We start from the raw sequence: 14,758 nt of genomic DNA, 5'->3' as shown, positions 1-14,758 counted from the left end.
TTGCAATATTTCCGCACAGCTTACGTGCCACAAAACACACACACAAGCACAGAATACACACACCCATAGAGCATGCCAGAGGAGCGCTTAGCAGCTGACAGTTTTGTAAATATGTGTGTAGAGGTTCGCCATAGCCCACATTCCTTACTCCACTACCCACGCCAGCCCACATTTCGCCCCTCGACAACTCCCCGAAAGCGGAAGGAAACAGTTAATACTTCTGTCTGTTATGCGCTTACTTCCTGTCTCCATTAAAAGTCATTCTTTTGGATAATCCTTTTGGCAACATTATGGCAAGTATTAAAAAGTTTTTTGCACTAGCCAGGGGGACGCCATGCTCCATGCTCCTCCCTGGCATGCCCCCACCGGTGGGGCGGTCTTATTACCTAGCAAAAGTTTGTGGAGATTCTTCTGCTGTTGTGGCTTGGATCTGGATTTGTTGTGCTATGTTGTGTGTGCTTTGGTTGGGACTGGCATGGCATGGGATTCGAATGGTAGATGGTGGATGCTGGCTTCGCTTCCTCTGCTGGCTAGCTGGCGGGCATTCCATTCATACGTGGCCATGTTTTTGCTTTAGCTCTATAGCTCTATAGCTCTGTGTCTGTGCCTGTGGCTGTGGCTGCCGTCCGCATGATAACCATAAATATTTCGTGTAATAGAAAATGTTTTGTAAGAGCTTTGCTCTTGCCATTTTTTATGCCCGCTCTCGGTTTAGTTTTCTTCTCTCTTCTCTTCTGACTTCATTACTCGCAGAAAATTCCATGTGGAAAAGTTTTAATCGAAAAAGAAAGCGTGCGTCCACCCACCCTGCGCCAGATTATGGCATTAGCTGCTACTAATGGTGAATATTCAATTCGGGGGAATAGTTCCCTTGGACGTTGCCTGCGAGCATTTATCATCATCAGCCGCCCGGCTGGAGGCATATTGAAATCGGGGGCATATCCCGTCCCCATCCCTCCCAGCAAATGAATATTAACGGCTTAGCTGTGGGTCCATCTTCTACCTCTCGCTCCTGCTCCTGCTCTGCTCGCCTGTTACCTTGTTTGGGCATAGGATGGAGAAGATGGGGAATTATTCAAATTTCGACAAAAAGGTGCAGGCTAAAGCACGAAACGTGTTCGGCATCGGCAAAATCCTTTGAGCAAACAGAGGCAAAGGCTAAAATGACACCAGCGGCCATATTGTTACTTCCATGTTGTGTGTCCCATCCCCTGCTCCTTCCATCCATTAAAAGTATGCATGGCTGAATGCCGAATGTTCCTTTTATGCAAATCCCCCGATAGGAACACCACCGATGATGACTGCGAGGCGTTTGCTGTCGTCTTATTGCCAGGTCTGCCTCTGGCAGCAACCAGCCTGCCATGAAAAATTGACACCTCATCGCTTTTCAATGGAGAAGGAAAAAAGAGGCAGCAAGCAGCTCCATCCGTGTGTGAAAGTCTGCGGCTGATTGAGCTGTGTCCGGCTCCATGGGGCAGTGGGGCTCCCTGGGGAGCTAATCGCTTTGTTGGTGGCTCCTGATGGACAGCCTTCCAAGGGAGAGTTTTCTTTCTGGTCACATAATCTACCGCAGCAATCACCTGATGAGTAGACGATTGAGCAGGTCAACAGATGTCGGGAGCTTTTCCAATCAGCTGATCGGGGATTCTCCATCTGCCTCTGCATCGGCGATCTCAAACGGAACGAGAAGAGAGCTTCTCCCCTCAGTTGCCGTGGAATTGCCGACGGGTGCGTTTCAAGTGAAAAGCGAACACGAAATATTCCGGAAATAGCTCTGCAAGCCGCAAGTTTGGGTGAGAATTCCAGAGTAAAAGCTCTCGTGAAAAGGAATGTGGACGCACCGCATAGTTCTGCTCTGCTGCATGTGGAGTGCATTTTTCGTGTGCGACAGCCTGCAGCAACAAATCAACATTGGTAAGAGATAGCCATCGCAGTGGGGGATGTTGGAAATCCTTTTTAGAGAGCACTTCTTCCGGCAGGTGCCTTCTTCTACGACGATGAACTGGAGCTGGAGAAGGAGTTCATGGCGGTGGTGAGTGCCATCAATGGTCCAGAGTCGGAGCAGACCTTCCGTTTGTATCCACTGATAAAACGCCTGAAGCCCGAGGATGGGAGTGTGACAATGCAGGAGCAGGGTGAGTGAATCTACACGGGAATCATGTGGAATATTCGCATTCTATTCGAGTGAATTTTCAATTTCGATTTCGCTTTCAGCTTGCGATCTCATAGATAATGGTGTCGCGGCTATTTTCGGACCAAGTTCAAAGGCGGCGAGCGGTAAGCATTCCAGGGAGGGACGCAGATCTTGTGTAGAAGACGAAAGCAAAATAGAACACCGAAGACCGAAAGCTTCTCGACGAATCTGTGGCACCAGCGAATGGGGGAAAATCCATCTCTCTCTTTTGTTTCCGTAGATATCGTTGCGTTGGTCTGCAACAATACGGGTATACCCCACATCGAGTTCGATGTGGCGGACGAGGAGCACGTGGCAGAGAGACCCAACCATCAGATGACCCTTAACCTGTATCCCTCGCAGGTGATACTGTCCAAGGCCTATGCGGACATTGTGCAGAACTTTGGCTGGCGCAAGTTCACTATTGTCTACGATTCGAGTGACGGTACGAACAGTATGACTTTTATGGATTGCTCTTTTTATTTGAATGCTCACAATACTTGGATCCTCCAGAGAAGGCTTCTGCTCGCCTGCAGGATCTGCTGCAGCTACGGGAGGTCCACAATGATGTGGTGCGCGTACGAAAGTTCCAGCAGGACGACGATTACCGCGTCATGTGGAAAAGCATCAGGGGCGAACGACGCGTGGTGCTCGACTGTCCTCCTGGGATGCTGGTGGAGCTACTAAATGCTTCCTCCGAGTTTGGTCTGACGGGGCAATTCAATGTAGGTACCTTTAGATGTGTTTGCTTATTGATTGACTTCGCATCTTTGCAGCACATATTCCTTACCAATCTGGAGACATACACGGATCATCTGGAAGAGCTCTCCGCAGCAAACGAATCCTTTGCGGTGAACATAACCGCCGCGCGTCTTCTGCTTACTCCAGAACCACCATCCGTGAGTCCATTATCCTCTATTCGATGGCCCTTTCTTCAGTGTTCGGATCCCTTCCAGTACTCCCTGCCTTATGGCTACGTTACGCAGCGGGACAATGTCGTCTTTGAGACGAATGATTCCCCCCGCACTCTCCTCCACGACCTGATCCACGATGCACTGCAGCTGTTCTCGCAGTCGTGGCGGAATGCCAGCTACTTCTACCCCGACCGGATGGGGGTGCCTCGAATGAGCTGCGACTTTGCGGCCGCCGGAGGTCGCACCTGGCAAATGGGCCGCTACCTGATGCGCCTGATGAAGGGGGTAAGTGTCTGTAATCAGAGCCGCACCGATGGCCCAGAACTCTTGGCAATCTCTGAGGTATCTTCCGGCAGACTTCCGGCATGAACAACACCAACTTTCGCACCACCAGCCTTCAGTTTGACGACGAGGGACAGCGGATAACCTTCAACATTGAGGTGTACGATCCCCTGGACGGCATCGGAATCGCCGTGTGGGACCCGCGGGGGCAGATAACGCAGCGCAATGTGGATGCCAAGGTGCAGAAGAAGATTATCTACCGCGTGGCCACTCGCATTGGACCACCCTACTTCTCGTACAACGAAACGGCGGTGGAGCTGAATCTCACGGGCAATGCCATCTACCAGGGCTATGCAGTGGACCTGATTGGTGCCATCGCCGAGGAGGTGGGCTTCGAGTACCAGTTTGTGCCGGTGGCTGATCAGCAGTACGGAAAGCAGGACAAGGACACGAAGCAGTGGAACGGCATCATCGGAGAGATCATCAATAATGTGAGTTCAATCGCTGCCTATTTGCAATGCTCAAAGATGACTTCCTCCCCAGGACGCTCACATGGGCATCTGTGACCTGACCATCACTCAGGCTCGGAGAACCGCAGTGGACTTCACGGTGCCCTTCATGCAGCTTGGAGTCAGCATCCTCGCGTACAAGAGTCCCCACAAGGTGAAAGCCTTGGATGCCTATCTGCAACCTTTTGGGGGCGAGGTGTGGATCTGGATACTGATATCGGTGTTCGTGATGACCTTCCTGAAAGCCATCATGGCGCGCATTGCGAAGACGGAGTGGGAGAATCCGCATCCCTGCAACCGGGACCCGGAAGTGCTCGAGAATCAGTGGCATCTGCACAACACCTTCTGGCTGACGGTGGCCTCCATCATGACAGCTGGGTGCGACATCCTGCCGAGAAGTCCACAGGTGCGGATGTTCGAGGCCACGTGGTGGATCTTTGCTATCATCATAGCCAACTCCTACACCGCCAATCTGGCCGCCTTCCTCACCAGCTCCAAGATGGAGGGGAGCATCGCCAATCTGAAGGATCTGAGCGGCCAGAAGGAGGTGCATTTCGGAACCATCTACGGAGGAAGCACCTACAACCTCCTGGCCGACTCCAACGAGACCACCTACCGCCTGGCCTTTAACCTCATGAACAATGACGATCCCTCGGCCTACACCAAGGACAATGCCGAAGGCGTGGATCGGGTGCAGAAGAACCGCGGCGACTACATGTTCCTCATGGAGACGACGACCCTGGAGTACCATCGCGAGCAGCACTGCGACCTGCGCTCCGTCGGAGAGAAATTCGGGGAGAAGCACTATGCCATAGCAGTGCCCTTTGGGGCCGAGTACCGCTCCAACCTCAGCGTGGCCATCCTCCACCTGAGTGAGCGCGGGCAGCTCTACGACTTGAAGCAGAAGTGGTGGAAAAACCCGAATGCCTCCTGCTTCGAAGAGCCCGATCCGGATGCCACGCCCGACATGACATTCGAGGAGCTGCGTGGGATATTCTACACCCTGTACATTGGCCTCCTGATAGCCTTCCTTATCGGCATCACTGAGTTCCTTGTCTACGTGCAGCAGGTGGCACTCGAGGAGCGGGTGAGTAGTAGTATTCCCTCTATTCCCTTCTGTCTGTCTCACTTGCTCCGTCCACAGCTCACATTCAAGGTGGCATTCAAGAAGGAGATTAGGTTCGTGCTCTGCGTGTGGAACAACAAGAAGCCCATCACAGCCGGCACTCCCGTCTCCAGTTTGCGAACCACGCCACGTCCCTCCCTGGAGAAATCCCTGGAACGCACACCAAAGTCAGGCAGGCGCATTGTCCTTGGCCGCTCCTCGGAGGAGATGTGTGAACTCCCGACGGGCGGATCCTCCTCCTCCTCCTCGAACACCCGGAACACGAATAAGAAGATGAGGCAACAGCAACAGCAACAGGAGGCGCGCCTCTGAAGTTTCGAGTTCTGTTTTTTGCAATAAAAACTGTGCCCATCATTTGCTACGTAATCAATTTGGAGCTTCTTTAAGCTTGAAATTACTTCGTCCTGGATGTGACTTTGGTCCTGGGGCAACGCGAGATGTCGATGCTGGATGCTGGAAGTTAATACACGGCAGGATGGCCACTGCCACTGCCACTGCCACTGTCCCTGCCATAACCCTTGCCCCCAACTTTATTCGAGCGTCATTCCCGTTTATTGTTGCCACAGTGGAGCTGCCAGGAAGTGGAGTTGCCTCATCGGCTGCCGTCTCAGCTTGTCAATTGCGTTATTGGAGCTTATTGACATTTTATATCCCAGCAACCGACGACGCCTCCCCAACGCGAAAATTATTTAAGCAGCTGCAGGCGAGATGATACTGCAAGGATGAGCAGACGGCAGGATCTCCTGCTGGGTGATTGCAGAGTTCGTGCTGCCGGGTGGCCTGTGGCCTTTGGCCTTTGTTGGTTTCGTGTGTAAAATGAGCATCAGCTGCGAGGAGGGAAAAGCAACCAGAAGATGACTACTGACAGCGTGTCGTACTGTGGCAGGAGTCAGAGATGTGGCAGGAGATGGTGCTGTGCTGTAGCTATGGCTAAGGGGAGCTCTGCATTGGGGATCGCATTGCATTCCATGGCGAACGAGTGTCATTTATCCGTGTCAGTCCTCTGTATGTGTTCAATTTTTAATTATTTTGTTGTGAAGTGGCTTCAACTTTGGCTACTGCTGCTTGCCTGCTACGTGAGCCACCATTCGAGTAGTTGCCGGAGACAGGAGGAGGGCTGGAGGAAAAGTCTCCACTCCACTGTTGCCACCAACAGAGCCGCTGAATGGCAGAGTCCATGTGGAAAACACACCACACTTGTTGCAGTCGGCAGCATGCGCAGAAGGCAAAGAGCGGCGCGAATCCACCACCGATGGCCAATGGCTGAGGCACCGACGACAAAGCGACAAGGCGACACGTTCCACAGCGTGGATGCTGTCTGCAGCAGGACGCACCCCCAAAGGACGAGTCTTATACGGCGGCGTATGCGGAGCAGCATGCGGCATGTCATTTGTTAATGCCACGCACGTAAGCAATTTCCGCACGAAAGCGCATTCCTTGAGCCTTTAATGTACTTTTTGATGTTAACAAATTTTTCGAACATTTGTTGTGGACTGTCGGACAGAGAGAGAGAGAGACAGAGAGAGGGAGAGAGAGAGGGAAAGTGGGACTAGGATGCGGCAGACAGAGGGACAGGCAACGACATGAGTGGAATGTCAAGTTTGCTTTCGGTTCTGATCTGCGGTTTTTCCCAGGATTAGAGCTACCGAGGCCCCGATGGGGATTGCGTCTCGGATTGGGTGTGAGTGATTAGAGTCGCATAAACAAATTAATAAGAGGATGGTGGATGGGGGATGGGAGATGCCGATGCCGATGCCGAAGCCCTCCCCTGAGATATCTATCAGCGGATCCTGGGTTTACCCCATTCCTGTCCGTTTGTGTGGCTGCACAGGGAGTCCAATCAGTTGGCAACTTTCGAATGGAATCGAGTGCAATCAACACCTTGCAATGTTATAAATTGAGCAATTTTCCACTCTGGGAAATTTATGAGCTGCAGCCGTGGTGTAAATTGTGGTCGAAGCCGAAGCCGAAGCCAAAGTCAAGGAAATGGCCGGATTAGCTGCCAACTGGAGCTGAAGACCATGAGGGCAATCGTTCGACCCTTTTCGTCTGACAGGAGCCAATAGGACAGACACACACGACCACACACGTGGCAAAGAAAGGCGCAGGGAGCATAGAGCCACCTTCTGGGGCGCCACTCTTGGGCTTGGGGGGCGACTTGGCGGCCGCAATTTCTTGGGCAAATTGAAATTCTTGTGGCCGACCGCACGGCAGAGGCAGAGGCAGAGCCAGACAAGCGACCCATTAGCTGGTATAAATCTTCAAGTCGGGGCTAACTTGTAAAGGAAATTGCTGGCAACATTTTTAATTAACAGCCAGCGAGAGGGAACGAGGGCTCCTTCCACATACACTATGTTGTGGCAATTGCCACTTACAGCACGTACCGCAGTCTCTTCAGAGCGTGGGCCAAGAGGCAGCAGGGATTTATCGCATGGGGAACATGCAACATTGAAAGGCAAACAGGGTTATTTGATGGATCGCTTCAAGAAGCGGACATTTCCTTTGGGCTTGTCACAGTTCTGGCATCCAATAACCGCAGGAACCGATTAAGGAAGACCGCAAACCTGGTAGCAATCGTGCGTGAAATTGAAATTGAAAAAAATCCCAAGGCTGAAAGCGGCCCAAGAGTCAGATGGGGCACGGACGTGGGCATGTGTACCACCCCCTCGAAGGCTGTGTACTGTGTACTTTGAGGAGTCCAGTCCTTGAGTTTGTTGCGTGCCCTGTCACGAGTTGCAGTCGCAGTTGCAGGGCCTGCTGCTCCGCTCTGGCCGTTGCATTGTTTGTTTATTTGCTTGCCACAATGCACTTGACTGCAAGCTGGCATCTTGGCCGTGTCCAACGATAGACTGGGGCCGAAATGGAAGTGGAAGTGCTGCCGGCCTGTTTGGTTCCCCCCATTTGTTTGCACTAAGTGGCCAGCAGCTGCTGCGCATGTGTCTGTGTCTGTGCCTGTGTCTGTGCGTGCGGTGGACAAATAAAACGCAGCTATGCAAATGGCGGACTGCTCTCTATATCGCTATATCCCTATATCCCCATCTCCTTCGAGAGCCGCCCATCTGCTGTGTTGCATAACTGCTCATAAATTTCAGGCATTTGCCGCAAAATTCAATTTTCCACGCAATTGAAGGTCTCACATTACTCACAGCGCCACAGACGGAGAGAGAAATTCACGCACGATCGCTGGCTGCACATTTAAAAAGAAAAACAATTGCCAAACCATTGCAATTTTTCTTGCGAAAAGTAGTGGGGGGTGGGGGCAATGGTGGTGGGGCAATGACAATACCAAAAACAAATAAACGCAGACAAAAGGGAGCTTCTAGCTGCGAGGCAGTGGCTGGGCCAGTGGCAGCTAGAAAGAGAGAGAGAGAGAGAGAGAGAGCAAAGAGCAAAGAGCAAAGAACAAACAACATTGAACCGCAAGACGGAAACGGAAACGCGTCACACAATGTCGAACCCGCACTCGCACTCGCCTTCCCTCGCAGTCCCTGGGCGTTCAAGGGCGAAGGACGATGGAGGATGGGATATAGCGCTATTAGATATTTATTTCTGCGGATGTTTGTCTGTGTCTCTGAGCGAACGAGCGAGCTCTCGCATCGCACATATTTGCACATGTTTCACATTTGTATTCCATGCGTTATTGAGCTGAAAATTGATGCACATTACTTACTCTATTGAATTACACATTAGCCCCGGACTCCGGGCTCCAGACTCCGGGCTCAAGCCCGGGACGCGGAGTCTCGGAGTCCTCACGACTCGATGCGGATCCTTCCAGCTGTAGACGGGAGATGGTACTGAAGCTGCAGCTCCGTCTCCGCTTCTCCGCTTCCCCGCTCGTCCGCTCGTTGGCCAATAAATAATTTGAAAATAACAAAATAACAAAGTGAAACAAAGGACATGCCGCCAAAAGTGCGCTACAGCGGAATCGACGTAGCCCCCGGGGCTACTCTTCCCCAGATGCACCGCCTGTTCCTTCGGTGATGCCCTCCTCGCAGCATGCATTGAATTATGCATGTGTGTGTGTGTAAGGGTGTGTGTATGTAAGCATGTGCTGGCCTGCAGCCCCTTGCTATCTATGCCCCATCCCACCGCCCCTCTTGCTACTCCCTCTCCTAGCGGTGGCCGGTGCCATAAATTGTACAACTAAATACAATTTATTTCTCGTCGTCGCTGGTGACCCGTGTATTCTATACGTGCCCCCCTACGATCCCTCTTCTTATAGTGGCACTGTTATTTATGCGCTACTCTTAGCATTTTTCTTGCATCCATGGAGCTGTATTTCCCTTCGCCCCACAACACCGCTCCAAGACTGCAATATTGTGATATTCATGCGGTTTTAAATTGTTTACCGAATGACATTTGATGGTTGATTGTATTTTATAGAGCCACACCTGTGGAAAAAGAAGGAATAGAAATGTAATACTCGGAAATAGCACAATTCTATTTTTACATTAAGAATGATATGGGTGATAACATTATAACATACTGTTGGGCTGCTGCACATTAATGTTAGATATTAACAAAACAGCCTACAACATGCCATTAAAACGGAGAAGCAATTTCTCTGTAGTTTAGCATAAAGAACAAAGTTAACCGTTCCGTTAAAAAACTGTCCTACTGTTAGTTGTCTGCTACCCCAATTGCAATAATGTTGATAACATAACAGCCTCAAACCATGTCATGAAATCGGAGAAAATCTGTTATTTTACATTTCTGCCAGTCTTGTGTTAACCGTTTCGTAACAGTCAGAGCGGATAAGTTTTTATAGCACGGATAATGCTATGCCCCAGGCTGTTACTTAACAGGGAATGTTATGTCTGATCTAATTTAACACCACGACCAGTAGTTACTATTGGTCTAGTAAAAGTAGCTAAATCCAAGTTAACTATTGCATTGAAAGTCATAGAACAAATATGTGATATCGGATGTTTAACTCTTGCATTGAAAGTCATAGAACAAATATGTGATATCGGATGCATGGTCTTTGACACTGCATCGACTTTTCGAAGTTTGCAGGGAACTGTTGCATTGCGCGCTCCCTTCATGAAGCTCTATCCACATGGTAACCATTATCTGTGACTGGCAACGACTCAATCGGGGTTCGCATTGAGGCCGCACGAGAGGACACTCAATTCACCACGCACCACCACATGGTCGTGCCTCTGTTAGCCGACCATAGACGAAGGACCTGTGCTCCGGCTTTGGTCCTGTGGTCCTCGGGGGTGGCTTCGCGTATATAACAACGAGTGCGCCAACTGAGCGCTTTCAGTCTTCGTTTTGCCTCTGAATCGTGCGGTCAGCAGCTGGAAACTGAACTGCAACCCACAGCGCGCTGCCTCGGCCGCGATGCGACCGACGCTTCAAATGTGGCACTAAGCACACCAGCAGCAATATCCACTAGCAATTGTTGCGACTGCAACTGCGAATCGACCGCAGCAGCACCGTCGTAGCGCTAGAACGGGCTATATCCGTCGCCTATTCCAGATCCTCGATTGCAGGCCAAATCAGAGCCGGGCGTCCGGTCCGGTTTCCGGGCTTCTGTCGTCGTCGGCTTTAAAGTAAAGCTCTTAAAGCAATTTTCGTGCGCTCGCTTTTCGTTTTTCGTTTTTGTTTTCGTGTCGCATCCCCCGCCGTATACGTATACGTGTGTGCCCGTACTCGCACCGTGCCCGGAGTTTCCAGTGGCTGTGCGCTTTAGTGAGTGTTTGTGGATGTGTGTGGATGTGTGCGGGGCATTGTCGCCGCTTTCGGGCAAAATCGGGATACATTTCCGTGGTGCAGCTGCAGAAAGAGTCGCACTCGAGTGACAGAGCAGGCAAGTACCAGTACCAGTAGCAGTACCAGTAGAAGAACACAAGGGAAAACCCAAGAAAAATAAAAATAACACGACGGAGGCGAAAAACCAGAGAGTCAGAGACAAGCGGCTGCGGTCGTAGCTTTTGACTTCTTGCGGAAATCAAAACGAAGCCGGCAATGAGTGCATTTTGTGCCCTGTGCTTGCCTTGCACTCCCGACTCCCGTCCAAGTCAATTTGCGGCTCCTCGGCTTCAGCACTTGTTTAACAATTTTCCTTTGCTCTTCTGGCTTTTCCCTATTACTATTTTCCCTTCTATTACATGGTTCATGGCCGTATGAGAGCTCTGACGCTTATTCCCACCCACATTCCATGGCCTGCCTGGTCGTCTCATCTTTCATGCTAATGCCTGGCAGGAAAATTTGTGCCAGCGCAAATATTTTCCCATCAAATACGTGAGCGTTAAGGAATTTCCCATGCTAATGCTACAGTCGGTCGCGCCGCCATTTGAAATTAGATTTTCTGCTGCTGAATCCAGAATCCGATCCGGGTTAAGGTCTCTCTTCTCGTGGCATATGAAACCGCGAAGCGACCGCGTATTGGGCTAACCCCAACAGCCGCTGAGCCTCTGAGCCGCCAAGCCTCCGAGCAGTGTGGCATATTTTGTTATTGTTTCGCCATCGTTCTAGGGCCTCCATTTCCATTTCCACTTCCGGTGGAAGCGATGCTGCTGCTGCTCCTGCTGCTTATGCCACGATGCCGCCATATGCGCCAGCCACAAAACTTTTGAATTTTTAAGTGGCAATTCGTGTAGCCGCTTCCTGGTGCTTTCTTTCTTCTTCCAGCCAGGCAGCAGGCAGCAGGCAGTAGGCAGCAGTCAGCAGCTGGTAGCAGTAGCAGTAGTAGAGAAATGGAAAGCAGACAGCCGGCTGGCTGGCACACAACTTTTTGTTAAGGTCTCTCGTTGCCCTCTGCCATTGGTATGGTATTTATTTAAATTTTAATTCCGCAGAGTTTACTTTACTTTACTTTGCTTTACTTTGCCCCATGCTCGCCTCTCCTACTTTAGCTCTAATAATGAGACCGAATTGCGAATTGCGGCTCTTGAATGCCAGTTTTGCCCCTAGCTTCACCCTGGCTTTGGCTTTGGCTTTGGCTTTGACCAACTAAGTCCCAGCCTCAAAAAGTTCCCTAACTGGCAGGCCATTCATTGAGCGCACTCATCCAGAGATTCGTGCGAATATGTGAGTGTGCGGACGGGCTCTGCGAGCACTGCGGACACTGGCGACATGCAAATCAGTTTGCTGGCAATGAATAAAGTGAATAAAGTGAGGGAGCAGCCAAATTATTGTGTGGCATTCAATTAGCAAGAGTCCTTCCTCTGGTCCTTCCTTTCTCTACATTTCCATCTCCATCTCCATCTCTATTTCTCTTTCTCTGTCTCTCTGGGGAGCAAGTGCAAAGTTTTTGCTTAGAATTTCCACAGAAAAGTTTGGAGCCATAAATAAATTATTTTTGTGTAATTCGCTTTCAAAATAATTAAACAAGTTCCTAATGCCTAATGCCCTGTCGGGTGCCAAGTGAGAGATTGCCAACGATTTGAATAAATTTATGTGAAATTAGTGAAATTTACATACAAAAAAAAACACACGTTCGTATGCGTGTGTATTCATGGCTCATATTTCTTAGAAGTGAATATCTGAAAATGCAGTGCTACTGATTCTCAAGACCAGAACTTGGCTAAAACCTTAGACGAATTGAGACTGGAAATGGCTTTTTAGACTCGGTTTTACTAGAAAGTTCATTCCGAATCGAAATTGTGCTGAAGTTATTTTCTCTTAAAAAAATTCACGAAAATGTGGTAGGTTGAATTTTGTCAGTGAAGTATGAATAGTAATATGAGTGTTCACAAGCTCCAGCACCACATAGTGTGCCCAAAACTAGTCGAATTTGGAAACAAATATCATTTAATTGGATTGGAATTTTTGAAACAACAATTCCATGTCATAAGGCATATTTTCAAAAATTCTTCACTTAAATTCTATTGTGTAATGTGTGTTTTATTTTCCGTAGTCTCTCTACGATGCTCACAAAAATTAAACATTTTCTTCAAAGTAATTTCTTGTGATACATTTATGATAATTAACAAAAAAAAATGTTTAAGCCTTAGAAGCAGAGAAAAATATAATAGAATAGCCGCCAGATTACAATTAAGACTGCTCAAAGGCTAACCTATACTATATAATGAAAAAATCTTAGGGAGTTGTTAAAAATGTTTACATATCCTTTATAATTTATAAACAACTTTTTTTTTGTCCAAAAACTTCGACGTTTTTTCCTAAAAAATGTGACAGATATTTCCTTTGTGATTTAAAACGTCATGACCCACGATGTTCCACACTCATTCCTTCTAACGTCACCTACTGCATGCATCCCACACTTGTTAATAGATTTAGCTTCGATACGACCCATGTATATGATTTTATGGTCAAGCCGTTCAATGCTCTAAGTGTCCTTTTTCTCGAGTGGCCTCCTTCAAGTGGACTGTATTGTTTATGGGATGGCCTGTGTCGGTTCCTGTTCATGAACACAGGATATGGAAACTGAAACAATTTAATTTAAAAATTCCTTAAAGCTTTACAAAGAAAGTTGCTTTCACTATAATTTCGCATGCAAAGAAAAATTTGTGAGCATTTGGGAGAATTGAAATTTGGGGAGTATTTTCTGGAATTTCCTGAAATCTCAGTGGCTGGCTAATGTGGCTCAATTAGTAGAATAATTCAGAATTAAACTCCAACATCAGCCAGCCACCAGAAACCAGCTTCGCCCTTCTCCGGTTTCAAGTTTACGAAGGAGCAAATAGCAATAGCAATTGCTCGGATCGGCAAATACGGCCAAAGCCAGTGAATGGCAGCAGAGAAGTTCAATGGAACTTTCGATTTTGGACCAGTTTATGGGATGGCCAGCAGAAGCAGAAGCAGAAGCCAGGAGGCAGGAAGTTCGGGCGCATCGTCAGCTCATTCGTAGTTGCTGCGATGGTAGTAAAAGTGCAACTTTGTCTGCAGCTGCAGTAAATATGCAAACTCCTCCTCCTCTACTGCTACGCCCAGTCTCCTAACCTTGGGAGGAGCAGAAGCACCCACTACACATCTGTGTGAGTGGGAGCGTAACCACAGCTTGCAGCCACTCGCCCACACATACAGACACACTTTGGGGGATCGAGGTCCGTTAGCCCCTTTTTACTTGCTGCATTGTTTCCGGGGACTAGGACCCGGACCAGAATCAGCAGCAGGACGGGGCCCCAGCAGCTGTTGTTCTTGCTCAACTTCTAGTCCCCGGGTGACGGGTGCAGGGTGTAGGGTGCAGGGTGCCAGGATGCTGTTCACACACTGGGCGCCCAAGCCCAGACCCAGACTCAGAGCCAGACCAAGGCCCAGGCTTCTGCCCACAACCCTTTACCCTGTGCAATACCCTGTCCATCGCCCTCCCCCGCATCTATGGAGACTTTCAAGTGTGCTCGGGATCTGCGCGTTATGCAAAACTAACTTTTTCCATTATTTTCTGTGTGTTGCCGCTGCTGCTGCTGCTGTTGCTCGTGCTGCAGCTGCTGCTGTTGCTGTTGCTGCTGGTTCTGGTGCTGCTTGTGGTTTTTATTTATGGTCTATTTTTGTTTTCATTTTTTTGGTTAGTTACTTTCACCCTCACCTCCTCACCCCAGTCCTTCTCATCCTTGTTCCCCTCTCTCTCCGTGTAAATAAAAGCCAACTGCAAAGTTTTGACAACGCTTTTCGGTTGTGCAGCAGCAGCAGCAGCGGCAGCATCAGCAGAAGCAGCAGGAGCAGCAGCCGCCTCCGAAAATTGGGTCGGCAAAAGCGAAATTTATGTCGCAGCCGCGTGCAAAGTGACAGCGAACAAATTGCCGCGACGCAAGCACACGTATAGCTACATTACACACAGAGA

General features: G+C 49.4%; 2 protein-coding genes across 2 annotated transcripts in view; one reads left to right on the top strand and one right to left on the bottom strand.

Moving 5' to 3' along the window:
* Positions 1-14,758, bottom strand: part of LOC6595603 — a 99,097-nt gene that overhangs the window by 33,595 nt on the left and 50,744 nt on the right. The window lies entirely within an intron of this gene.
* On the top strand, positions 1,758-5,370 carry LOC6595607 (glutamate receptor ionotropic, kainate 2). Its single transcript, XM_002020890.2, has 10 exons — positions 1,758-1,914; positions 1,980-2,135; positions 2,215-2,277; positions 2,415-2,618; positions 2,687-2,898; positions 2,950-3,072; positions 3,130-3,372; positions 3,444-3,860; positions 3,913-4,965; positions 5,023-5,370. The coding sequence occupies exons 1-10, from the start codon at positions 1,830-1,832 to the stop codon at positions 5,314-5,316; spliced, it is 2,850 nt and encodes a 949-aa protein (XP_002020926.1). The 5' UTR covers positions 1,758-1,829; the 3' UTR covers positions 5,317-5,370.

Source organism: Drosophila persimilis, unplaced genomic scaffold (assembly GCF_003286085.1).
Source record: "Drosophila persimilis strain 14011-0111.01,24,50 unplaced genomic scaffold, DperRS2 tig00000191-arrow-pilon, whole genome shotgun sequence".
NCBI lineage: Eukaryota > Metazoa > Arthropoda > Insecta > Diptera > Drosophilidae > Drosophila > Drosophila persimilis.
This window is presented reverse-complemented; position numbering and strand designations above follow the sequence as displayed.

Excerpts from the sequence above, each read along its gene's own strand:
- LOC6595607 (XM_002020890.2), top strand. The coding sequence starts at position 1,830 with ATGTGGACGCACCGCATAGTTCTGCTCTGCTGCATGTGGAGTGCATTT. Across the intron at positions 2,136-2,214 it reads TGTGACAATGCAGGAGCAGG|CTTGCGATCTCATAGATAAT; the intron begins GTGAGTGAATCT and ends TTTCGCTTTCAG. Across the intron at positions 3,073-3,129 it reads TTACTCCAGAACCACCATCC|TACTCCCTGCCTTATGGCTA; the intron begins GTGAGTCCATTA and ends GATCCCTTCCAG.